The sequence below is a fragment of the Oncorhynchus gorbuscha genome, linkage group LG13 (genome assembly GCF_021184085.1).
Source record: "Oncorhynchus gorbuscha isolate QuinsamMale2020 ecotype Even-year linkage group LG13, OgorEven_v1.0, whole genome shotgun sequence".
Classification (NCBI taxonomy): domain Eukaryota; kingdom Metazoa; phylum Chordata; class Actinopteri; order Salmoniformes; family Salmonidae; genus Oncorhynchus; species Oncorhynchus gorbuscha.
Genome location: NC_060185.1, coordinates 41,131,592 through 41,158,756, shown reverse-complemented (window position 1 = coordinate 41,158,756; position 27,165 = coordinate 41,131,592). Strand labels below are relative to the sequence as shown.

The 27,165-nt window shown below is 45.2% G+C and overlaps 1 protein-coding gene across 1 annotated transcript in view; it reads left to right on the top strand.

Moving 5' to 3' along the window:
* Window positions 1-1,866: 1,866 nt before the first annotated feature.
* LOC123992879 (PTB-containing, cubilin and LRP1-interacting protein-like) overlaps window positions 1,867-27,165 on the top strand; it is a 92,061-nt gene continuing 66,762 nt past the window's right edge. Inside the window, exons 1-2 of the mRNA XM_046294486.1 lie at window positions 1,867-2,078; window positions 18,627-18,773. Of these exons, the coding sequence (XP_046150442.1) occupies window positions 2,049-2,078; window positions 18,627-18,773 (177 nt within the window). The 5' untranslated portion in view covers window positions 1,867-2,048. The remainder of the gene's footprint in view (window positions 2,079-18,626; window positions 18,774-27,165) is intronic.

Here is a 27,165-nt window from a genome sequence, read left to right as displayed (position 1 = left end):
TAATGGACAGCTAACCTTGGAATGGAATCAGTATTTCTTCTGTCCAATCCAACTCCAGCAGCATCTCTTGAGTATTGTGACCAAAGCCTCAGCAATTTGATCTCAATACTCTTGAAATGGGAAAATAATACTGAAGTCGCAAAGGTGATTAATCACGACTTGACATGAGAAGTGGGTTTGGATAACCTCCAAAGCACAAGACTAAGTACTATTTTTGGACTAAACTAGTGCTTTGAAAACTAAATCAAATTTGTATCATATCAATATTGTTAATTTCACAACTCTTGAGAACCTTATCAATCTTAACAAATGAAGGAAAAACTCAAGTTTTGTAAGTACTGGTGTTATCTAGCATCAGTCCACCAAAAGACATGCTAAATACAGGGACACTATAGGAACTCAACAACACTGGCCAGAATGAGGAGTGTCCATAGATGCAATACCCACTACCATAGGAAAATGGGCAACATGTTTCCACCAATAGACAGTCCCTCCATGTCTCTCCATGCCCAGTTGCCCCAGACAACATGTCAGCAGTGGGAAATACCCATATAAGGAGTGTTGTTAGCCCTGTGTGCGGCCTTGGTGACCTCCTGCTTAATCCAGATGTTCCCAGAGTAAACATCTGTAAATACAGGCTGGCTGTGGCGTCATCTCGTCACTCACTGCGCACACACACACACACACACACACACACACACACACACACACACACACACACACACACACACACACACACACACACACACACACACACACACACACACACACACACACACGTGAACACATGGACACACACGCAAACACACCGAGTCACACACACGTATTCACACACACACACACACGTATTCACGCATGGACACACAAACACACCGAGTCACACACACGTATTCTCTCACACACACACACACACACACACACACACACACGTATTCACGCATGGACACACAAACACACAGAGCCACACACACGTATTCACACACACACACACACGTATTCACGCATGGACACACAAACACACCGAGTCACACACACGTATTCACACACACACACACGTATTCACGCATGGACACACAAACACACAGAGCCACACGCATTCACACACATAGACAGACAGACAGACAGACAGACAGACAGACAGACAGACAGACAGACAGACAGACAGACAGACAGACAGACAGACAGACAGACAGACAGACAGACAGACAGACAGACAGACAGACAGACAGACAGACAGACAGACAGACAGACAGACAGACAGACAGACAGACAGACAGACAGACAGACAGACAGACAGACAGACAGACAGACAGACAGACAGACAGACAGACACATACATACATACATACATACATACACACACACTTTGTGGAGCTGAGAGGAGCCAGTGGTTATTGATGAGGTTCACCCTACACTGAAGTCGAGTGGGGAGCCTTTGTTGACCTCTACCCCTTTTCCCTTTTCCATGACCTCCAGGGTCACGGGGAACTGTTTGGCCTTCGTAGGGGCCCATTGGTAGGCACAACTCCTATAAACTGAGTCATGGCCAGTTCTGACAGAGCCACTTCACTGGAGCCAGAAGGCTGGAATGTGTCTGTTGTTAAAACAGGGTTTTTAGAAGTGCGCCATCAACCATCAAAACCATGACCATTTGGGCAAACCATAATACCACACAGCAATTAGTAAACCAAGCAACACCGACCAAAATTCTTGAAATAATGACAATATTTTTTATGTGAGCCTTTAATATTCAGTCAATTTAATTATTTTGCGACATTCAAGCAGGAAAGTTTGTATGTCTGTAAAAAAGGGTTCTCTGGCCCCCTGTCCTGCCTGCCCTTCCTTGCGGCTGTCGCTACCGCCCCTTGCAGACCAGTCTCGGGAACTGCTCGCAGGCGAAAGCTTCATCAAGCTCCATTGGAATTCACTGTCTGTTTTCTCCAGATTGCAGAAGAGGAGAAGCAAGCGCCGAGAACAAGCAGATGTGAGCTGGACTACATAGAGAATAACCAGCAGTAGTAGTTACGGAAACCTTTGATTCTACTAAAATGTGGCAGCCAGCGACAGAGCGATTGCAGGTATGGTTGGATTAGTATTCCTGACCAGCGCATATTTATGGGATGTTTGTCTGTCTGATTTTTAACGGTATGAAATACCATCGTGCATATTAACCTGCTTTGATATGTTTTTTTGTTTGTGTTTTTTGCTCAGATGCAAAACACAAAGGCTTTCCTGGATGGTTTGTGTGTTTCAGTCCTATCACTGCACACATTATTGTTTTATTACGCAGGTGGCCGCCTGCGCGATGGTGGGCTCGTTTTGCTTAATTCAAATACTCTCTCCCTTTCGTGTTGCCTCTTCCCTCTCCCGAGTAACCCCATTACTCAACTAGATCTAGGCTACGTTGTGTCGCGTTCATTCATTCATATATGCCTAGGTTACAGTGTAAGATATATGTTTATCAGAATCCTGGCCTTCTGTTTTTCATCATGATAAACCATTCCGAGAATTTGCTGTATTGTGTAACATCTACTTGCTGTTTTTTAGTTGAGTAATGTTGCAGAGGTCATGGAACATCCTATAGCAGGGATCAATCACCTTGAGCGGATGGTCAGGGTGCCAGAACATAATTACAAATCATTTGTAGACTGCAAATTGACTGCAAGAAGCACAAACAGATCTAATATTTGACTGAAACATCATTTCAAACCTTGCTTACATTTCTATATACGATGACATATATCTCTATTATACAGGGGTGTAAAAAGTACCCAACTGTCATACTTGAGTAAAAGTAAATGTACCTTCATAGAAAATGACTCAAGTGAGTCACCCAGCAAAATACTGCTTGAGTAAAAGTATAAATGTATTTTGTTTTAAAGTAAATGGCACTGTTAAAATATACACAAGTATCAAAAGTAAAATTAAAAGTATGAATCATTTCAAATTCCTTACATAAAGTTATTGTTTTTTTTGCCAGGGGAACACTCCAACACTGAGACATCATTTACAGATAGCCAGGGATACACTCCAACACTCAGACATCATTTACAGATAGCCAGGGATACAGTCCAACATTCAGACATAATTTACAGATAGCCAGGGACACATTCCAACACTCAGACATAATTCACAGATAGCCAGGGACACAGTCCAACACTCAGACATAATTCACAGATAGCAGGGGTACAATTCCAAGTGAGTCCGCCAAATCAGAGGCAATAGGGATGACCAGGGATGTTCTCTTGATACGTCTGTGAATTGGACAATTTTCCTGTCCTGCTAAGCATTTAAAATGTAACAAGCACTTTTGGTTGTCAGATAAAATGTATGGAGTAAAAAGTACACTACAACACTCAGACATCATTTACAGATAGCCAGGGATACACTCCAACACTCAGACATCATTTACAGATAGCCAGGGATACACTCCAACACTCAGACATCATTTACAGATAGCCAGGGATACACTCCAACAATCAGACATCATTTACAGATAGCCAGGGATACACTCCAACACTCAGACATCATTTACAGATAGCCAGGGATACACTCCAACACTCAGACATAATTTACAGATAGCCAGGGATACACTCCAACACTCAGACATCATTTACAGATAGCCAGGGGAACACTCCAACACTCAGACATCATTTACAGATAGCCAGGGATACACTCCAACACCCAGACATCATTTACAGATAGCCAGGGATACACTACAACACTCAGACATCATTTACAGATAGCCAGGGATACACTACAACACTCAGACATCATTTACAGATAGCCAGGGATACACTCCAACACTCAGACATCATTTACAGATAGCCAGGGATACACTCCAACACTCAGACATCATTTACAGATAGCCAGGGATACACTACAACACTCAGACATCATTTACAGATAGCCAGGGATACACTCCAACACTCAGACATCATTTACAGATAGCCAGGGATACACTCCAACACTCAGACATCATTTACAGATAGCCAGGGATACACTACAACACTCAGACATCATTTACAGATAGCCAGGGATACACTCCAACACTCAGACATCATTTACAGATAGCCAGGGATACACTCCAACACTCAGACATCATTTACAGATAGCCAGAGGAACACTCCAACACTCAGACATCATTTACAGATAGCCAGGGATACACTCCAACACTCAGACATCATTTACAGATAGCCAGGGATACACTCCAACACTCAGACATCATTTACAGATAGCCAGGGATACACTACAACACTCAGACATCATTTACAGATAGCCAGGGATACACTCCAACACTCAGACATCATTTACAGATAGCCAGGGATACACTCCAACACTCAGACATCATTTACAGATAGCCAGAGGAACACTCCAACACTCAGACATCATTTACAGATAGCCAGGGATACACTCCAACACTCAGACATCATTTACAGATAGCCAGGGATACACTCCAACACTCAGACATCATTTACAGATAGCCAGGGATACACTACAACACTCAGACATCATTTACAGATAGCCAGGGGAACACTCCAACACTCAGACATCATTTACAGATAGCCAGGGGAACACTCCAACACTCAGACATCATTTACAGATAGCCAGGGGAACACTCCAACACTCAGACATAATTTACAGATATCCAGGGGAACACGCCAACACTCAGACATCATTTACAGATAGCCAGGGACACATTCCAACACTCAGACATAATTCACAGATAGCCAGGGACACAGTCCAACACTCAGACATAATTCACAGATAGCAGGGGTACAATTCCAAGTGAGTCCGCCAAATCAGAGGCAATAGGGATGACCAGGGATGTTCTCTTGATACGTCTGTGAATTGGACAATTTTCCTGTCCTGCTAAGCATTTAAAATGTAACAAGCACTTTTGGTTGTCAGATAAAATGTATGGAGTAAAAAGTACATTATTTTCTTTAGGAATGTAGTAAAGTAAAAGTTGTCAAAAATATAAATAGTAAAGTAAAGTACAGATACCCCCCAAAACGACTTCAGTAGTACTTTAAAGTATTTTTACTGAAGTATTTTACACCACTGCCTTTATGCGTGGGAATACTTTGGAACAGATTCCCCAAGTTAAAATCACTTGGACCTGATTTGCTGGTGTTTTTACAGGCTTTTATGTCCAACAATAAAAATACTAAATTAAAAACTATTTTTTGAGGGGGGGGGGGCAGAACTTGGGGGGCCAAATAAATAAATCACCCGCAGGCCATGTTCAGGCCGCAAGTTGGGGAACTCTGCGCCATAGTCTCACATAGCCACCATGAAATTACAGCAAACCGAGGTGTCATTAATCACTTAGCCTACAGTTCAAGTAATTAACACGGATTCTCTGACCTGTTTGGAAGTGGTGAAAAATGGTTAATGACACGTATTTTGTTATCCAGGGGCGCGGGGCAAGCCGTTCATTGAGGCTGGCTTCACGTTTCCTGTAATGCTATCCAGATGTTGGGTCGACTACTTTGCCAAATGAACTTGCACAATCCCTCTCACAGTGCTTGCCCAGGCATCAAGATGATTGAATCTCATAGTAAACTTGGGTAAATAGTTTTAAGCGATGCTATCTACATATTTTACAACTGCACACCGTGAAATACTACTACACTAAGAGGTTTATTACATTGTAATTATTGAGTAATTACACCTTACACCAGCCACCAGACCAGAAAGGGCTAATTTATTCCCATCACATGTTCTGATGTCCATAAGGACCTATACACTTAACCTCTACTTCTGCACAATTATGTTTTGTCTACGTGAATGTACAGACTGTTAAAATCAATCATTCATTTTCATAGGGGCCTCCCAAGTGCTAACCCCCTTCATCTTTTGCTCACAAAATATTGCCGTAATGTGACTATTTAAGCATGTCTCAAAAATATTTTTGGAGGCTTAGGTTGGTTTTCAGATTCAGTCTGGCATCCCCTGATCTGTTCATTAAAGCCTAGTGGTACTAACAACGTGGCCTGGCCTGCATGTGTTCTGGTGCTGATCTCCATACTCCATATGCTGGGTTGACTGATGGAGCCTGTCCCAGCTTACCGAGCATCGAGTGGCGGGCCTCAGCTCTCCATTCCTCGGCCCTGTGATCAATCATGTCCCCAGGGAAAGTACTGAGATGACATATGGTTCTGAGGGAGAGCCATTTATCACATGGTAATGGGGCTGTTCCAGCTCGCTGCCTAGCTGCATGCGCACTAATGCCCCTTGTCATGTGACCCTGTGCCCCTAACGATGCTTAGTTGTCGTTTAGTTCTGTATCTGAATGATATTAATAGACCCTGTAAGAATGAAGGTTCTGGTAAAAAAAGAGGCCTAGTTACAGTAGTTTCTCACCATTAAAGTGACAGACATTTCTGGTTCTCTCAGCGACTCACCACTGAACTGTTGCCATGGTGACGCTCGATGGCTCGCTGCTGCACTGATCAGTCGCTATAGCCCGTTTGTCATGTATCCTATACATCCGAGAATGTTGTATTTGGCTGTTTTGCTCGTCGTTACCATGGTATCCTCCTTCTTTTTCTTTCTTCTCACTTCTAATGCCATGTTAACGTGCAGTGTCTTGCTACAGGAAGAAGAGATATGGGCCAATGTTAGAGCAGACACCTTTTCAGGCTGGTATTAAGAATCTGCTGTATGTGTCAGATGGAGAGAGGGATGATGAAACATAAACAACATGACATTGTGTTTGTGTCAACAAAATGGCCCCCGTGGTACCAACAGCTTTAAATGTCCCATATTAAGACATATTTTTGTCCAATGTTAGACTTCTGTGTTGCAACACAGGATGTATCATGCATCATTGTCTACTTCCTCTTCTCTTCCCCCATCCCCTCATTCCTCTCCTAACACATCCCCCTGAAGAATCAGTTTCAAGAGCCCCCTCTCTCCCTGGTATCGCTCAGCAATTTTCAACTGATTTCACAATGTGTGCTGTGCCGATCTGTGCTCACGCAGGCACACACACACACACACACACACACACACACACACACACACACACACACACACACACACACACACACACACACACACACACACACACACACACACACACACACACACACACACACACACACACACACACACACACACACACACACACACACACACACACACACACACACACACACACTTTGCTCACAACCATCTCCCAATGTATATACATACGTTCCTCTTACTCAGCACCTCTCACTGCCAACAGTGCTTTCATAGTTCTCATTTTGACATAATCCAGACATAATGTCTGGATCCTGACAGTGCAGAAATGTGTTCAGCTTCCGGGCCTGTTTGAGGTCACTCATGGTCAGAAGCACCACTAGGTCTGTCTGTTTGGGGCTCCTGTGGTCAGGGGTGGGTTGGTCAGGCCTTTGCTCTGCTGGAATGAGGAAGTTGTGAGAAAAACAAGCTTCTCCATGTGGACTCAACAACAGTGCCTTCCGTAATTATTGGTACAGTGGCTCTATACTCCAAAACTTTGGATTTTAAGTGCAGACTGTCAGCTTTAATTTGAGGGTATTATCATCCATATCAGGTGAATTGTTTATAAATTACAGAAGTTTTTGTACATACCAGGATCACTAATGACATAGTGAAGGTTACAAACGCACAATAGCATACACCCAAAACAAATAGCTATTGCATCCAACTAATTTATAGAGTCACAAGCTTGATGTAGTCAATGCCCTCAAATTAAAACTGACAGTCAGCCTTTTAACTTCATAGTCATTGTTTGATTTCAAGTATAGAGCCAAAAGATGAAAAAATAATTACAGAGGGCACTGTATCTATGGACAAAGGCACTATTCCTGCCTTAAGGCCTTGGTCTCTTTTCTGAAGCCAAAAGCAAAGGCATTATCAGTTCACCACACTGCATTTGTGGAGAATACATTTAAGTTAAAGGGTCCAATGGGTTGTTACCCAAATTATACCACGACACTACCACAGCCCATTTCCAATCGACTGTTTAACTGTTGTTTTATAGGTGTCATGGTTTATTTATTGAATTGAACACTGACTATAGCATGCGTATTGTGTCTCTCCGTCAGGGTAGTTAATGTGTTGTGTTTACTGTATCATTGTATATGCGGGGGCAGGTTAACTGTGTTTATTTACGTCAGAGAGTTGACAATGTTTTTACGGCCAGCCGGATGGGGTCTGTGGTTGGCTTCTGTCAATGTCCACCTCCCACAACACCATTGACCCACCAATTAGAGTGACGACAGCCCACCTCCCACAGAATCAAGCCACCAATTAGGGCGCAGGACCTCCCACAGTCCTCTCTGGATTTAGCCCTCTCAGATGCTTGTGAAACGTGGTGGTTCCACTCATAAACTGGTCCAGGATCAGAGGCGGAGGCCTTTAACACAGTCTGATAGGTCTAGGGTGATACGGCTGGCTCATACCATGCTAGGGGAGAGGGGTTCCACTTGTGGTTTGGAAGCTAACCACTGGATGGGCGTGGGTGGCTTCCTGACTACCTGTCCTCCGCTGCTCTAGCTGTGTTTTTAATGCCTTGGTCAGGCTGCAGATGGAGTAAATGTGTGTGTGTGTGTGTGTGTGTGTCGTAGTGAGTTGAGGGGCCAAGGCTGATGCTGGTTTATGTGAGTGTCTGGCCAGCCAGCCAGAATGAAAGAGAGAGAGATGGTCTGATTAACAGTCTGAGACCAAGCTGAGATGGCCCACTGTCTCGCCCCAACGCCAACATACACCAGCCCAGCTCTCAAATATCTGTTCGTGTGCTCCACACTGCTCTTTCATCTTCAGACTGGGTGTGTGTCTATGTGTGGGTGTGTGTGTCTGTGACTCTTCGTGTGTGCGTCTAGTGGAAAGTTTTGGGTTCAGTTCCATTAAATGCTACAGTACATTCGGAAAGTATTCAGACCCCTTGACTTTTTCCACTTTTTTTACGTTACAAAAAAATCCTTATCTACACACAATACCCCATAATATCAAAACAAAAACTGGTTATTAGAAATGTTTGCTAAATGTTTGTTATTAGAAATGTTTGCAAATTTATATATAAACTCTGCAAAAAAAGAAACGGCCCTTATTCAGAACCCTGTCTTTCAAAGATAATTCGTAAAAATCAAAATAACTTCACAGATCTTCATTGTAAAGGGTTTCAACACTGTTTCCAATGCTTGTTTAATGAACCAAAAACAATTAATGAACATACACCTGTGGAATGGTCATTAAGACACTAACAGCTTACAGACGGTAGGCAATTAAGGTCACAGTTATGAAAACTTAGGACACTAAAGAGGCCCTTCTACTGACTCTGAAAAAAAAAGATGCCCAGGGTCCCTGCTCATCTACGTGAACGAATGTGGCAAGGGCAATAAATTGTAATGTCCGTACTGTGAGACGCCTAAGACAGCGCTACAGGGAGACAGGACGGACAGCCGATCATCCTCGCAGTGGCAGACCACGTGTAACAACACCTGCACAGGATCGGTACATCCGAACATAACACCTGCAGGACAAGTACAGGATGGCAACAACAACTGCCCAAATTACACCAGGAACGCACAATCCCTCAATCAGTTTAGTTTAGTTTATTTTATTTTTACAGGGACAGGGCACATTAATCAACGTTTCAGTAAAAGTGCCGGTTTTAGCCAGCCGGCTAATTTTCAACCGCAGTCCCTGGGCAGGTTATTAAAAACAATTACAATATAGACAATAGCACCATAGAACAAGCAGTGCTCAGACTGTCCACTGTTGTAATGCAGGTCCTCACCAGACATCGCCGGCAACAACGTCGCCTATGGGCACAAATCCACCGTCGCTGGACCAGACAGGATTGGCAAAAAGTGCTCTTCACTGACGAGTTGCGGTTTTGTCTCACCAGAGGTGATGGTCGGATTCACTTTTATCCATGAAAGGAATGAGCGTTACACCGAGGCCTGAACTCTGGAGCGGGATCGATTTGGAGGTGGAGGGTCCATCATGGTCTGGGGCGGTGTGTCCCAGCATCATCGGACTGGGCTTGTTGTCATTGCAGGCAATCTCAAACGCTGTGCGTTACATCCTCCTTCCTCATGTAGTACCCTTCCTGCAGGCTCATCCTGACATCCAGCATGACAATGCCACCAGCCATACTGCTCATTCTGTGCGTGATTTCCTGCAAGACAGGAATGTCTGTTATGCAGGTGAATGAGGACCCAAAAGCGACTTGGCGAAAACAGAGTCTTTAATCCAGTAAAGGAAATATGCAATACTCCTAGACAAATCGGAGCGGTAAATAAAGCATAAAAAACAATTCCACTCGTAATGACGAGAACAGACTGGAGACTCGATCATAAACTGTAGGTTGCCTCGGGAAGGCACTTGACCGTAGCAGACTCAGACACCTGCTCACCACGCAGCATCTGAGGGAAACACGACACGACAGGGCGATACAAAGACACAGCACGGTGAACAATATACAAGGATCCGACAGGACAGAAACGGAAGACAAGGGGAGAAATAGGGACTCTAATCAGGGGAAAAGATAGGGAACAGGTGTGGAAAGACTAAATGATTGATTAGGGGAATAGGAACAGCTGGGAGCAGGAACGGAACGATAGAGAGAAGAGAGAGAGGGAGGGAGAGAGAAAAAAGGGAACGAACCTAAAAAGACCAGCAGGGGGAAAACGAACAGAAGGAAAAGCAAAATGACAAGACAATATAAGACAAAACATGACAATGTCAGTGTTCTGCCATTGCCAGCGAAGAGCCCGGATCTCAATCCCATTGAGCACGTCTGGAACCTGTTGGATCGGAGGGAGAGGGATAGGGCCATTCCCCCCAAAATGTCCGGGAACCTGCAAGTGCCTTGGTGGGAGAGTGGTGTATCATCTCACAACAAGAACTAGCAAATCTGGTGCGGCCCATGAGGAGGAGATGCACTGCAGTACTTAATGCAGCTGGTGGCCACACCAGATACAGACTGTTACTGTTGATTTTGAGTCCCCCCTTTGTTCAGGGACACATTATTCTATTTCTGTTGGTCACATGTCTGTGGAACTTGTTCAGTTGTTGAATCTTGTTATGGCCATACAAATATTTACACAATAACAACAGTTTACAGTGAGAGGATGTTTCTTTTTCTTTAAAGTTTTTATATATATATATATATATATATATATATATATATATATATATATATATATATATATATATATATATATATACATACAGTTGAAATCGGAAGTTTACATACACATAGGTTGGAGTAATTTAAAACTCATTTTTCAACCACTCCACAAATTTCTTGTTAACAAACTCTAGTTTGGCAAGTCGGACGTTTACTTTGTGCATGACTGTCATGCCCTGACCTTAGTTATCTTTGTTTTCTTTATTATTTTGGTTTGGTCAGGGTGTGACAAGGGTGGCTGGTTTAGTTTTTGTATTGTCTAGGTGTTTTTGTCCTGTCAAGGGTATTTGTATATCTATTGGGTTTTAGTATGTCTAGGTATATGTAGGTCTATGGTGGCCTGAATTGGTTCCCAATCAGAGACAGCTGTTTATCGTTGTGTCTGATTGGGGATCCTATTTAGGTTGCCATTTTCAATTTTGGTTTTGTGGGTTATTGTCTATGTGTAGTTGCCTGTTAGCACTCGTGTCGTTTGTTAGTTTGTTAGTTTGTTAGTTTGTTAGTTTGTTAGTTTGTTAGTTTGTTAGTTTGTTAGTTTGTTAGTTTGTTAGTTTGTTAGTTTGTTAGTTTGTTAGTTTGTTAGTTTGTTAGTTTGTTAGTTTGTTAGTTTGTTAGTTTGTTAGTTTGTTAGTTTGTTAGTTTGTTAGTGTTCTTTGTGTAATAAAAGAAGAATGTATTCTTATCACGCTGCCCCTTGGTCTCCTCTTTATGACGAACGTGACAATGACACAAGTCATTTTTCCAACAATTGTTTACAGACAATTGTTTAACTTATAATTATCTATATTAATTATATCACAATTCCAGTGGGTCAGAAGTTTACATACACTAAGCTGACTGTGCCTTTAAACAGCTTGGAAAATTCCAGAAAATGATGTCATGGCTTTAGAAGCTTCTGATATGCTAATTGATATAATTTTGAGTCAATTGGAGGTGTACCTGTGGATGTATTTCAAAGCCCTCTTCAAACTCAGTGCCTTTGCTTGACATCATGGGAAATCAACCAAGTCTGTTTCATCCTTGGGAGCAATTTCCAAACGCCTGAAGGTACCATGTTCATCTGTACAAACAATAGTATGCAAGTATGAACACCATGGGACCACGCTGCCGTCATACCGATCTGGAACGTGACACGTTCTGTCTCCTAGAGATGAATGTAATTTGGTGCGAAAAGTGCAAGTCAATCCCAGAACAACAGCAAAGGACCTTGTGAAGATGCTAGAGGAAACAGGTACAAAAGTATCTACATCCACAGTAAAGAGAAAAGTCAGACTACGGTTTGCAACTACACATGGGGACAAAGATCGTACATTTTGGAGAAATGTCCTCTGGTCTGATGAAATAAAAATAGAACTGTTTGGCCATAATGACCATCGTTATGTTTGGAGGAAAAAGGGGGAGGCTTGCAAGCCAAAGAGCACCATCCCAACCGTGAAGCACGGGTGTGGCAGCATCATATTGTAGGGGTGCTTTGCTGCAGCAGGGACTGATGCACTTCACTAAATAGATGGCATTATGATGAAGGAAATTATGTTGATATATTACAGCAACATCTCAAGACATTAGTCAGGAAGTGAAAGCTTGGTCGCAAATGGGTCTTCCAAATGGACAATGACCCCAATCATACTTCCAAAGTTGTGGCAAAATGGTTTAAGGACAACAAAGTCAAGGTATTGTAGTGGTCATCACAAAGCCCTGACCTCAATCCTATAGAAAATTTGTTGGCAGAACTGAAAAAGCATGTGCTAGCAAGGAGGCCTACAAACCTGACTTGGTTACACCAGCTGTCAGGAGGAAAGGGCCAAAATTCACCCAGCTTATTGTGGGAAGCTTGTGGAAGGCTACCTGAGACTGTTGACCCAAGTTTAAACAATTTAAAGGCAATGCTACCAAATACCTATTGAGTGTATGTAAACTGCTGACCCGCTGCGAATGTGATGAAATAAATAAAAGCTGAAATAAATAATTCTCTCTACTATTATTCTGACATTTCACATTGTTAAAATAAAGTGGTGATCCTAAATGACCTAAGACAGGGAATTTTTTAATAAGATTACATGTCAGGAATTGTGACAAACTGAGTTTAAATGTATTTGGCTAAGGTGTATGTAAACTTACGACTTCAACTATATATATATATATACATAAATAGTAGAGTGTTTTTAGATATACATATATATATATATATATATATATATATATATATATATATATATATATATAAATATATAAAAACATTTTACGTAAGTATTCAGACCCTTTACTCAATACTTTGTTAAAGCACCACAACAAAGTGATTACAGACTCGTGTCCTTGGGCATGACGCTACAAGCTTGGCACACCTGTATTTGGGGAGTTTCTGCCATTCTTCTCTGCAGATCCTCTCAAACTCTGTCAGGTTGAAAGGGGAGCGTTGCTGCACAGCTATTTTCAGGTCTCTCCAGAGATGTTCAATCGGGTTCAAGTCCGGGCTCTGGATGGGCCACTCAAGGACATTCAGAGACCTGTCCCGAAGTCGCTCCTGCATTGTCTTGACTGTGTGCTTAGGGTCGTTATTCTGTTGGAAGGTGAACCTTCGCCCCAGTTTGAGGTCCTGAGCGCTCTGGAGCATGTTTTCATCAAGGATCTCTCTGTACTTTGCTTCATTCATCTTTCCCTCAAACCTGACTAGTCTCCCAGTCCCTGCCACTGAATAACATCCCCACAGCATGATACTGCCACCACCATGCTTCACCATAGGGATGGTGTCAGGTTTCCTCCAGGCGTGACACTTGGCATTCAGGCCAAAGAGTTCAATCTTGGTTTCATCAGACCAGAGAGTCTTTTTTCTCATGATCTGAGTTCTTTAGGTGGCTTTTGGCAAAATCCAAGCGGGTTGTCATGTGCCTTTTACTGAGGAGTGGCTTCTGTCTGCCCACTCTACCAGAAAGGCCTGATTGGTGGAGTGCTAAAGAGATGGTTGTCCTTCTGGAAGGTTCTCCCATTTCCACAGAGGAACTTTGGAGCTCGGGTTCTTGGTCACCTCCCTGACCACTGCCCTTCTACCCTAATTGCTCAGTTTGGCTGGGCGGCCAGCTCTTGGAAGAGTCTTGGTTCGAAGCTTCTTCCATTTAAGAATGATGGAGGTTGCTGTGTTCTTGGGGACCTTTGATGCTTCAGACATTGTTTGGTACCCTTCCCCAGATCTGTACCTCTACATAATCCTGTCTCGGAGAACTACGGACAATTCCTTCAACCTCATGGCTTGAGATTTTCTCTGACTTGCACTGTCAACTGTGGGACCTTATATAAACAGGTGTGTGCCTTTCCAAATCATGTCCAACCAATCAAGTTGTAGAAACATCTCAAGGATGATCAATGTTAACAGGATGCACCTGAGCTGTAAATAAGGTATTTCAGTTTTTAATTTGTAATACATTTACAATTACAAACATTTGTAATAACCTTTTTTTTTGTTGCTTTGTCGTTATGGGATATATGATGTAGATTGATGAGGAAAAATAAGGCTGTAATGTAGCAAAATGTGGAAAATGTCAAGGGGTCTGAATACTTTCTGAATGCACTGTATATGTGGATCACAGGAGGTTGGTGGCACATTATTTGGGGAGAATGGGCTTGTGTTAATGGCTGGAGTGGAATAGGTGGAATTGTATCAAATACATCAAAGACATGGTTTGATACCATTCTCTTTGCTCCATTCCAGCCATTATTATGAGCCGTCCTCCCCTCAGCAGCCTCCACTGATGTGGACGTTACAGACTAGTGTTTGCAATGGTGTACATCAGTCAGTCTGTGTGTTGAATGAGGTGGTATGTGCAGTATGTATGTATGACTGGGCTTGGGCAGCATCCAGATTGACCTTCATACCGACCATATACCATCCTGGGATGTTCGGGAATACCGGCAAATGTATATAGTTTCAGAACTTTTGTGAAATAGCACAGTTACAAATAGAAATCAAACTGGATGGACATCAGAAATAGAGGAAGGACTAGAAACAAACAAAAAATAACTATTGTAAAATAGACTGTGTCTGTAAAATGTTAATAAGATGTATAAATTGAAGGTGAAAGCCGAAGTGTTAGTTTACTCCAATTGGGGGATCGGCGGTAGGGTTTGCGGGGAATAATAATAAAGGTATATTCTTTAAAAAAGTGTGTATGTCTCTATAGGTATGTGTATGTATATATGTGTATATGTATGTATGCATGCGTGCGTGTATGGATATATATATTTACCCCCCCCCCCCAAAAAAAAATTGGGGATTGGAAATGATGCAGACAATTACATTGATGGAAGCAACATTCTTTCCGCAATATTAAAGCTGATCCACCCCTTAAAAAAATAATAATACCGGCACTGAACAGAAGGGCCTCTATTTTAAAACCCCACTGAGCATCTGAGATCAGAAGCTTAGCAACGCTAACAAGTACTCTGTAGCTCAGTTGGTAGAGCATGGCGCTTGTAACGCCAGGGTAGTGGGTTCGATCCCCGGGACCACCCATACGTAGAATGTATGCACACATGACTGTAAGTCGCTTTGGATAAAAGCGTCTGCTAAATGGCATATATTATTATTATTATTATATTACATGTAAAATCCCAAAGAGTATGCTAACTAAATGCTAATGAGCGCATTGCGAACATTTTATACAGTCTCTGACCTAAACTATTTGCAGGACAGACATCCCAGCTCATAAAGTTATAGAAGTTGTCTGCAAAAATGCTACTCACAGCTTGCTGCACGCACAAAACTAATTTTAAACAGCAAGGGTCTTGTTACCAAGCAAAGCTTGATTTAGCAAGAAGCTAAACAAACATTGAGTTGTGAATTCCATAATTTAACGAGATCACCTGGCACATGCTGCTCAACAGTGAGTGAGTGACTCACAAGGCTCCGGTCTCTCGTTTGTTGTGCGCTTGTAAACAAACACCATGTGACTGGGACTACCGGTAAACTTCATAATAAATAATTATGTGACAGGTGAAATGAAGAATGCAGTCATCTTTATATCCTAACGTATTGCACAAGTTGACTGCAGGTATTTACTTAAAAAGTAGCTACTACATTTCAATGAAATAGTTTCAATAGTATTGACGACATTGGAAAACAATCCCGTGGCTGTTTCCAAATATCCCGGGAAGCGGTATATACGGTATACCGCCCAAGCCTATGTATAACCCCTGTAATCAGTGTCTCTGCCGTGTCAGTGGGTTGTTGTACTGTGGCTTACGCTATGATTGACCTGAGAGCCTGCCGATTCCAGCAGAAAATCTCCCTGAGGGCTGGGAGTGTACCGTCCCATCTGTTACCTGTGAACTATAGACACATAATCACGCAGTCGACGCACACACACGGACGTGCACACACATGCTCGTGCACACAGACACATATCATAGTTGACACACGCACAAACACACACACACACTCTCTAGAGGCAATCGAGGCCAACCTGAACACTGTTTAGTGTTTGTCAATTTACATTTTGTCAGTTTCTTTCTACAATGGATACACTTAGGCAGCCCGGGCCAAGGATTTCAATAGCAGAAAGATCCTGTACTGTGTCTCCTCTCATCTCCCACAGAGCTATAGAATCCTCCTCCTCTCACAGGCGAATGGTCACTTCTAAACGGTGTAAAATGTCTACTCCCCTCTATTTTCAAATGCTCTCTCCCAATCCATAACATTCAGCCAAAAGTTAGTTGGGAAAAGTCACATGCCTCGCTCACGCGTGAAATGTATACCAGTGTTTACAAGGAAAATGGGCTGTTACTGAGAATGTGGCGTACCTTTTAAAAACACATGTCTGAAGAAGTCAGTGAATGGGTTAGATGAGGACCAGACTGTACAGACAGAGCCTGCTGTGTCAGAGAGAGGGGAGATAGATGGAGGGAGGGATGAGTAGAGAGAGAGAGAGAAGGAGAGAGAGTAGGGAGATGTAGAGAGAGAGAGGGGAGATAGATGGAGGGAGGGATGAGTAGAGAGAGAGAGAGAAGGAGAGAGAGTAGGGAGATGTAGAGAGAGAGAGGGGAGATAGATGGAGGGAGGGATGAGTAGAGAGAGAGAGAGAAGGAGAGAGAGTAGGGAGATGTAGAGAGAGAGAGGGGAGATAGATGGAGGGAGGGATGAGTAGAGAGAGAGAGAGAAGGAGAGAGAGTAGGGAGATGTAGAGAGAGAGAGGGAAAGAGAGAGAGAGGGTGAGAGAGAGTGGAGAGAGGTAGAAAAAGAGGGTAGGAGAGTGAGAGAGGTAGAGAGTGTGGAGACAGAGTTAAAGAAAGATGAGGGAATGAGAGAAGAGAGAGAGAGAGACAGACAGAGAGAGAGAGAGAGAGAGACAGAGAGACAGAGAGACAGAGAGACAGAGAGACAGAGAGACAGACAGACAGACAGACAGACAGACAGACAGACAGACAGACAGACAGACAGACAGACAGACAGACAGACAGACAGACAGACAGACAGACAGACAGACAACCAACCAACCAACAACCAGTATTGGGGATCAATGTCTATTCCTTGGTTCCAGAATCAGAAACTCCTCATCCCCAACCCAAATAGAATCAATAATATTTGTAACTCGATGCGGCTATTTTTTAATCCAGAGGAATAATAAAATAATGAAAATATTATGAATAGAAATCCAGTTTTATTTCCGCACGGTGCCTTGAGAGACCCCCCCGCCCCAATCCGGGCTGACCACAGGAATGTGGAGCACTGTCAGGAAGCCATAAAGTGCTGACGCGGAGGTCAGCGAGTGTTCACACACGTGGCTTTAGTTTCAAAACTGCCTCTCCTCTTCTTCTCCTTTAGTCTCTTCTTCTTTTCTCCTGTTTTCTCTCCTCATCGTCTTTCCTCCTTGTCTCGTCTCTGTCAAACCTCCTCTTCTCTCCTCTCCTCTCCCACAGGTGGAGTTTGGGTTGTATGATGGAGATGTAGTGGGGTCTTTTAGGAGGATGAGCAGTAACTGTGGCACTTCCAGTGCTTGGTTTTAGATGGCCTGTCACAGTGGCTTTACTTTGGTTTGGGGTGACAGTCCCTCTTCTCCTGTTCTTCAGCTGAAATGTGGACAGCAGATGAGGGACCTTCTCGCTCTTTCTCTCTATATGTGAAGTGTCCGTCAGAACAGGAGATGAGAACCACGCCTCCTCGTCCCAAACTGGAATCTGGGGTTTTGTAAGGCCGACCAGAACCACATGTTTGCTCTGGTCTCCCACCTACAGAGCAGGGAATTGGATTGTGGAATTTCTGGGTTTCCTTGAAAAAGCCTAACAAAACCGAGCAGGCTAATTAAATCATGACTCGCGCAATTTCATCTGAATAGAAAGTACTAGGAATGTGGGAACTAAGAATGTTGTGGTTGGGTAGGTGGGTTGGATGGAAGGATGGATGGATGGGCATATTTAATTATTTCTTGATTGGTTGATTGATTGACCATGACTTTATGTCCCTCAGCACTTCCAGACGATGCTGAAGACCAAGCTGAACGTGCTGACACTGAGGAAGGAGCCGTTGCCCACAGTGATATTCCACGAGCCGGAGGCCATCGAGTTGTGCTCTACCACCCCACTCATAAAGAAAAACACCCATAACGGCTACAAGGTACACACACACACACACACACACACACATACACACACACACTGGTAAGAACAATGGGCTTGTGTTAGAACTTTAATCCTGGCACGTATCGTAGGTGTGTGTTATGGGCACGTGTCTTCTATCAGTGTTGTGTGTGTGTTTGCCTAGCTGTGATAACTGTCTAATTTAGATCTTTATCCTGCGAGCTGCCTGAGTTAAAGTCTATTCTCTGTGTTCAACCTAAAACAAACAGAAACAGGCTTGCAGGTTCAAAAAACACATTCTATTATTACAGACAATACTTGTGTGTGTGTGTGTGTGTGTGTGTGTGTGTGTGTGTGTGTGTGTGTGTGTGTGTGTGTGTGTGTGTGTGTGTGTGTGTGTGTGTGTGTGTGTGTGTGTGCGTGCGTGCGTGCGTGTGCGTGCGTGTGTGCACGCGTGCGTACGTACGTGCCTGCATACGTACGTACCAGCAGGGGGAACCCAGGAGACTGGGGAAGGGGCGCAGGGTGTTATGATGGTTGTAACTGAGGCAACTTCCAGTTGTGTGTGTGTGCATTTGTGGGTGAGATGGTGGAAGATGTTTGGCAGGCTTGTTAAGGCTTTCACATCAGCTCATTTGGACAAGGCTTTGAATATAAATACACACCAATCCACTGGCTCACTTATGATCTAACTCGTTCAATCACAACACACAGAACACAGACAGCCAAAAGACAACTTGACGTTTCACAATGGACAATGAAGCTCTATTCTATTTGAGTGACCAGCTATGCTATGTGCTAGTAGAAAGATTAAGAGAGATGGAGATCACATGACTGACTGATTAGAAGAGCAGACACTGTTTAGTGCAGAGGTGCTGATCTCTGTCGGGACACGACTTGTTCCAGAACACCTGTGAAAATGTTCCGCTGAAACCCAACCAGCCATCCTTTATAACTCTCTGGCAGGACAGAAGAGAACAGTGGGGCTTTGGGTCTTTGGGTCTGGGGCTCAGCACAGCCAATGGGAAACTGACAGTCTCCATCCAAAATTACACCCTGTTTATTATATATTGCACTGCTTTTGAGGCTTTGGTCAAAAGTAGTGCACTATAAAGGGAACAGGGTGCTATTTGGGACTCACACACTGACTGGGGTTTTGGTCTCTAGCTTGTGTTGCGCTGCCAGTGCCAGGCTAGCCTAGCCCTGGGTGTATGTGCATGCCTGTATTTTTTCCAGACATCTGTCCTCTGCTGAATTGTGAGGTTGAAGCTGATCAGTTGAAGCCCCTCAGTGGACTTCTCTATCCAGTGTGAACTAGTAACGTCTGAAATCTGCCTGTTTACTACGTCTGTAGTATACACGCATGCATGCACACACACACACAGTCCCCCTTCCTTTTCCTCTCTCCTCAGACATCGCTCCTTTCAAGGTAGCTGTGAGAGAGCTTGGTTTAGTTGCCATGGATACCACTACATCTATTTGTCGGAGAATGCCAGCTACAATATATTTTTATATATATATTTTTTTTACTTACTCACCCTGACTCTGTGCTTTTCCAGGGCTTTCAGTTTGAATAGGAAAGCAGAGGAGAGAAGAGGTGATTTCCACAGCTACAGAAGTAGGAGTTTTAGAGGGGTGGGGATTTTAATACTAACAGTTGCATTGGAGGTGTGTAAGTGTGTATGTGTATGCAGTCTGGTGCACGCTTGTGTGCTCACTGTGTTTGTGCATATTTGGTTATTTCGGAATTGAGTGTGTGCGTTTATATGTGTTTCAGCATGACAGTCAGCCAGCCAGTCAGTCAGACAGTCAGCCAGCCAGTCAGTCAGTGTGTGAGATAGCTGATCTGTCAGCGATTGTGCCAGGTTTCCCCCTCCAAGTACCCACCCTGCTCCAGGTTTCCCCCTCCAAGTACCCACCCTGCTCCAGGTTTCCCCCTCCAAGTACCCACCCTGCTCCAGGTTTCCCCCTCCAAGTACCCACCCTGCGCCAGGTTTCCCCCTCCAAGTACCCACCCTGCGCCAGGTTTCCCCCTCCAAGTACCCACCCTGCGCCAGGTTTCCCCCTCTAATTACCCACCCTGCGCCAGGTTTCCCCCTCCAAGTACCCACCCTGCGCCAGGTTTCCCCCTCTAAGTACCCACCCTCTTGTTTATTTCCAGATAGAGAGAAACAGTTAATAATATATATATTTTAAATCGATAGTTATATTTTTCAGCACTTTTATTTCCATGACTGATCCAAACTCATTTTCTTACGGCTCTCTCTTGTCCCTCTGCAGAAGACATATGGTGAGCAATATGTTTGGAACATCAAAATAAAACCACAGTATCGAATTGCAATAAATTTAGAATTGTGAGAATCGCAATACATATCATATTGTATAGTATTGTGATAATATCGTATCGTGAGGTCCCTGGCAATTCCCAGCCCTAGTAACCACCCACCCACCCATCTACCCACCCACCCACCCACCCACACACCCACCCACCCACCCACCCATCTACCCACCCACCTACCCCAACCCAACCACTGCTGTCACCCTGCCAATGCTAACGGCTGCTGGGATGAAAAGCTATTTCTCACTGTTCCCCTCTCCTCCCCCAACCCACAGCCTCTTTCTCACTGTTCCCCTCTCCTCCCCCAACCCATAGCCTCTTTCTCACTGTTTCCCTCTCCTCCCCCAACCCACAGCCTCTTTCTCACTGTTCCCCTCTCCTCCCCCAACCCACAGCCTCTTTCTCACTGTTCCCCTCTCCTCCCCCAACCCACAGCCTCTTTCTCACTGTTCCCCTCTCCTCCCCCAACCCACAGCCTCTTTCTCACTGTTCCCCTCTCCTCCCCCAACCCACAGCCTCTTTCTCACTGTTCCCCTCTCCTCCCCCAACCCACAGCCTCTTTCTTACTGTTCCCCTCTCCTCCCCCAACCCACAGCCTCTTTCTTACTGTTCCCCTCTCCTCCCCCAACCCACAGCCTCTTTCTTACTGTTCCCCTCTCCTCCCCCAACCCACAGCCTCTTTCTTACTGTTCCCCTCTCCTCCCCAAACCCACAGCCTCTTTCTCACTGTTCCCCTCTCCTCCCCCAACCCACAGACTCTTTCTAACTGGAGACTGTCAGTGTGTTTGAAGGGATCAGTTTGAGCAAGTTGAGGCACAAAATTGCTAATCTTGATCACATAGGCCTAGTTATTTTGGCCTGAGGTGATTTGTAGATCAGTGATTCTGCACAGACACCTTGACTCAGAGGAACTGCAGAGGGGTATTAGTCTCTTACTTACCTTCAGAGAGGAATCTAATCTTTCACACTCTCTGTGTGTGTGTGTGTGTGTGTGTGTGTGTGTGTGTGTGTGTGTGTGTGTGTGTGTGTGTGTGTGTGTGTGTGTGTGTGTGTGTGTGTGTGTGTGTGTGTGTGTGTGTGTGTGTGTGTGTGTGTGTGTGTGTGTGTGTGTGTGTGTGAGAGTGTGTGTATGTGTGTGTGTGCACTCTGTGGCTCTGAGATCTACTGCTCCTTCAGGTAATGAAGCAGGGAGAGGAAAAGGAAAGCTCCTTATTTCAGTGTGCTTCTGAAAAAAGATGCTGCAGTTTGGGAGGGAGCTGAGTTTTCCATTCGGTGTTCCCAGCTTTGAGACAGAACACTGACGAACCAAAGCACCATACAAGCACCCCCTGTGAGTGTGTGTGACTTGGATGTGATCCAGGAAGCAAGAGCTAATCGCCTGGCATATCCTTGATTATATAATGACATGGCTGCGGAGGGCAGCAGTGGCACAGTGTTTCCATGGAGACAAAGCTGAGGCCACGTGTGCTCTGAGGATCTGGGTACTCTGCTGCTCGCCATTTAAAAGCTTCAACATCAGTGTTCACGCCACCGTTTCCGCTAGCATTATATTGCCCTCCCTCTCTCTACCTTGGGAACTTGTTTAATTGGTGTTTTTGACGACGTTGGTTAAAGACGCCCCTGGAAACCACTGGTTCCCAGTCGCAGTGTGGCGTCTGTTACACCACCAGACCTTTCATCAGGCCCTCTTATCTACCCTCTACTTGTCTCAGCCTTACTGAACAGACAGTTGATCTTAAGACTTATTTTAAAAAACAACTTTTTCTAAACGTTTAGCATTCTCTCAGTGGCATATACTAATGGATGCCAAGGGAAGCCAAAAAAGTGATATATTTCGTTTGTGTTTCATCATTTTCCTTAAATTTGCAAGTGGCTGAATGCATCTCATGGGAGAAAGCATCCGAGCGAAACAGCGCTCCTCTGTCTCTGTATGTGTAGCCCCTGTATCTGATGCTGTCTGGCCAAAAAGAGTGTGACATTGTTGCTGTCCGTAGCATTGAATTCAATAGCAACGGAAGCCAGTGAGCATTTGGCTAGCTACCTAGCTAAAATCTTCCCTTTCCTAAATAACATTTACATTACATTTAAGTCATTTAGCAGACGCTCTTATCCAGAGCGACTTACAAATTGGTGCATTCACCTTATGACATCCAGTGGGACAGTCACTTAACAATAGTGCATCTAAAACCTAGGGGGGGGGTGGGGTGAGAGGGATTACTTAACCTATCCTAGGTATTCCTTAAAGAGGTGGGGTTTCAGGTGTCTCCGGAAGGTGGTGATTGACTCCGCTGTCCTGGCGTCGTGAGGGAGTTTGTTCCACCATTGGGGGGCCAGGGCAGCGAACAGTTTTGACTGGGCTGAGCGGGAGCTGTACTTCCTCAGTGGTAGGGAGGCGAGCAGGCCAGAGGTGGATGAACGCAGTGCCCTTGTTTGGGTGTAGGGCCTGATCAGAGCCTGGAGGTACTGAGGTGCCGTTCCCCTCACAGCTCCGTAGGCAAGCACCATGGTCTTGTAGCGGATGCGAGCTTCAACTGGAAGCCAGTGGAGAGAACGGAGGAGCGGGGTGACGTGAGAGAACTTGGGAAGGTTGAACACCAGACGGGCTGCGGCGTTCTGGATGAGTTGAAGGGGTTTAATGGCACAGGCAGGGAGCCCAGCCAACAGCGAGTTGCAGTAATCCAGACGGGAGATGACAAGTGCCTGGATTAGGACCTGCGCCGCTTCCTGTGTGAGGCAGGGTCGTACTCTGCGGATGTTGTAGAGCATGAACCTACAGGAACGGGCCACCGCCTTGATGTTAGTTGAGAACGACAGGGTGTTGTCCAGAATCACGCCAAGGTTCTTGGCGCTCTGGGAGGAGGACACAATGGAGTTGTCAACCGTGATGGCGAGATCATGGAACGGGCAGTCCTTCCCCGGGAGGAAGAGCAGCTCCGTCTTGCCGAGGTTCAGCTTGAGGTGGTGATCCGTCATCCACACTGATATGTCTGCCAGACATGCAGAGATGCGATTCGCCACCTGGTCATCAGAAGGGGGAAAGGAGAAGATGAATTGTGTGTCGTCTGCATAGCAATGATAAGAGAGACCATGTGAGGTTATGACAGAGCCAAGTGACTTGGTGTATAGCGAGAATAGGAGAGGGCCAAGAACAGAGCCCTGGGGGACACCAGTGGTGAGAGCGCGTGGTGAGGAGACAGATTCTCGCCACGCCACCTGGTAGGAGCGACCTGTCAGGTAGGACGCAATCCAAGCGTGGGCCGCGCCGGAGATGCCCAACTCGGAGAGGGTGGAGAGGAGGATCTGATGGTTCACAGTATCGAAGGCAGCCGATAGATCTAGAAGGATGAGAGCAGAGGAGAGAGAGTTAGCTTTAGCAGTGCGGAGCGCCTCCGTGATACAGAGGAGAGCAGTCTCAGTTGAATGACTAGTCTTGAAACCTGACTGATTTGGATCAAGAAGGTCATTCAGAGAGAGATAGCGGGAGAGCTGGCCAAGGACGGCACGTTCAAGAGTTTTGGAGAGAAAAGAAAGAAGGGATACTGGTCTGTAATTGTTGACATCGGAGGGATCGAGTGTAGGTTTTTTCAGAAGGGGTGCAACTCTCGCTCTCTTGAAGACGGAAGGGACGTAGCCAACGGTCAGGGATGAGTTGATGAGCGAGGTGAGGTAAGGGAGAAGGTCTCCGGAAATGGTCTGGAGAAGAGAGGAGGGGATAGGGTCAAGCGGGCAGGTTGTTGGGCGGCCGGCCGTCACAAGACACGAGATTTCATCTGAGAGAGAGGGGAGAAAGAGGTCAGAGCACAGGGTAGGGCAGTGTGAGCAGAACCAGCGGTGTCGTTTGACTTAGCAAACGAGGATCGGATGTCGTCGACCTTCTTTTCAAAATGGTTGACGAAGTCATCTGCAGAGAGGGAGGAGGGGGGAGGGGGCGGAGGATTCAGGAGGGAGGAGAAGGTGGCAAAGAGCTTCCTAGGGTTAGAGGCAGATGCTTGGAATTTAGCGTGGTAGAAAGTGGCTTTAGCAGCAGAGACAGAGGAGGAAAATGTAGAGAGGAGGGAGTGAAAGGATGCCAGGTCCGCAGGGAGGCGAGTTTTCCTCCATTTCCGCTCGGCTGCCCGGAGCCCTGTTCTGTGAGCTCGCAATGAGTCATCGAGCCACGGAGCGGGAGGGGAGGACCGAGCCGGCCTGGAGGATAGGGGACATAGAGAGTCAAGGGATGCAGAGAGGGAGGAGAGGAGGGTTGAGGAGGCAGAATCAGGAGATAGGTGGGAGAAGGTTTGAGCGGAGGGAAGAGATGATAGGATGGAAGAGGAGAGAGTAGCGGGGGAGAGAGAGCGAAGGTTGGGACGGCGCGATACCATCCGAGTAGGGGCAGTGTGGGAGGTGTTGGATGAGAGCGAGAGGGAAAAGGATACAAGGCAGTGGTCGGAGACTTGGAGGGGAGTTGCAATGAGGTTAGTGGAAGAACAGCATCTAGTAAAGATGAGGTCGAGCGTATTGCCTGCCTTGTGAGTAGGGGGAAGGTGAGAGGGTGAGGTCAAAAGAGGAGAGGAGTGGAAAGAAGGAGGCAGAGAGGAAAGAGTCAAAGGTAGACGTGGGGAGGTTAAAGTCGCCCAGAACTGTGAGAGGTGAGCCGTCCTCAGGAAAGGAGCTTATCAAGGCATCAAGCTCATTGATGAACTCTCCGAGGGAACCTGGAGGGCGATAAATGATAAGGATGTTAAGCTTGAAAGGGCTAGTAACTGTGACAGCATGGAATTCAAAGGAGGCGATAGACAGATGGGTAAGGGGAGAAAGAGAGAATGACCACTTGGGAGAGATGAGGATCCCGGTGCCACCACCCCGCTGACCAGACGCTCTCGGGGTGTGCGAGAACACGTGGGCGGACGAAGAGAGAGCAGTAGGAGTAGCAGTGTTGTCTGTGGTGATCCATGTTTCCGTCAGTGCCAAGAAGTCGAGGGACTGGAGGGAGGCATAGGCTGAGATGAACTCTGCCTTGTTGACCGCAGATTGGCAGTTCCAGAGGCTACCGGAGACCTGGAACTCCACGTGGGTCGTGCGCGCTGGGACCACCAGAGTAGGGTGGCCGCGGCCACGCGGTGAGGAGCGTTTGTATGGTCTGTGCAGAGAGGAGAGAACAGGGATAAACAGACACATAGTTGACAGGCTACAGAAGAGGCTACGCTAATGCAAAGGAGATTGGAATGACAAGTGGACTACACGTCTCGAATGTTCAGAAAGTTAAGCTACGTAGCAAGAATCTTATTGACTAAAATGATTAAAATTATACAGTACTGCTGAAGTAGGCCAGCTGGCAGTGGGTGCGTTGTTGACACTACACTAAATAATAAGCCTTGGATATAGGGATTTGGACTTGTGGTTTTACTTAATTTTCCGTACTCACCAATGATTACAATGCTGATTCTGATCCAACCAGGAATTAATACAGAGGATGGAAGTTCAATATGTAGCTCGATGTAGTAGGCGAATGTTAATTAGTTGGCTCATCGTTGCCCATGAAAGGAAGTCAGGTAGCATAGTCTTGGACAAAAAAAAAAAAAAAAAGTTTTCTCTATGGCATTCCTCTACAAGTAGGTGAGGCAACATGTTTTTCTACTTGTGTGCGTGCAGGTGCACACACACATACACACACATACACCAATCAGTGCCACGGACAGCCGCATGATATTTAGCTTGCGTTGATTGGACTAGGCGTAAAATAGTTTGTTTTTGGTAAGTTGTCACTGTTTTAGACTAAGCGCAGGCGGCTCGTGTTTTCTTTCCGACATGGGGTAACTCACCGTGGTTCTAAATCAAATGTGGGAAACATTAACTTGCTTGGCCATGCTGTAGGTCTGTTTGTCACATGTAATGTGCTTTGTGGACTTCACCGGACAGCTGTGCTTTCCGGTTATGTGATGAAACAAAGATATGGATTACATGTATTCAGCCATTGCGTGACTGTCATCTTGTTGTCTCTGCCTTATATATCATTGTGGCGTATGAACGGGTTGTAGAGCAAACAACATAATTATCACAACACATAGGTTGTAATATGGCTTTTTTCCCTCAGTGGTTTTACCCACACACC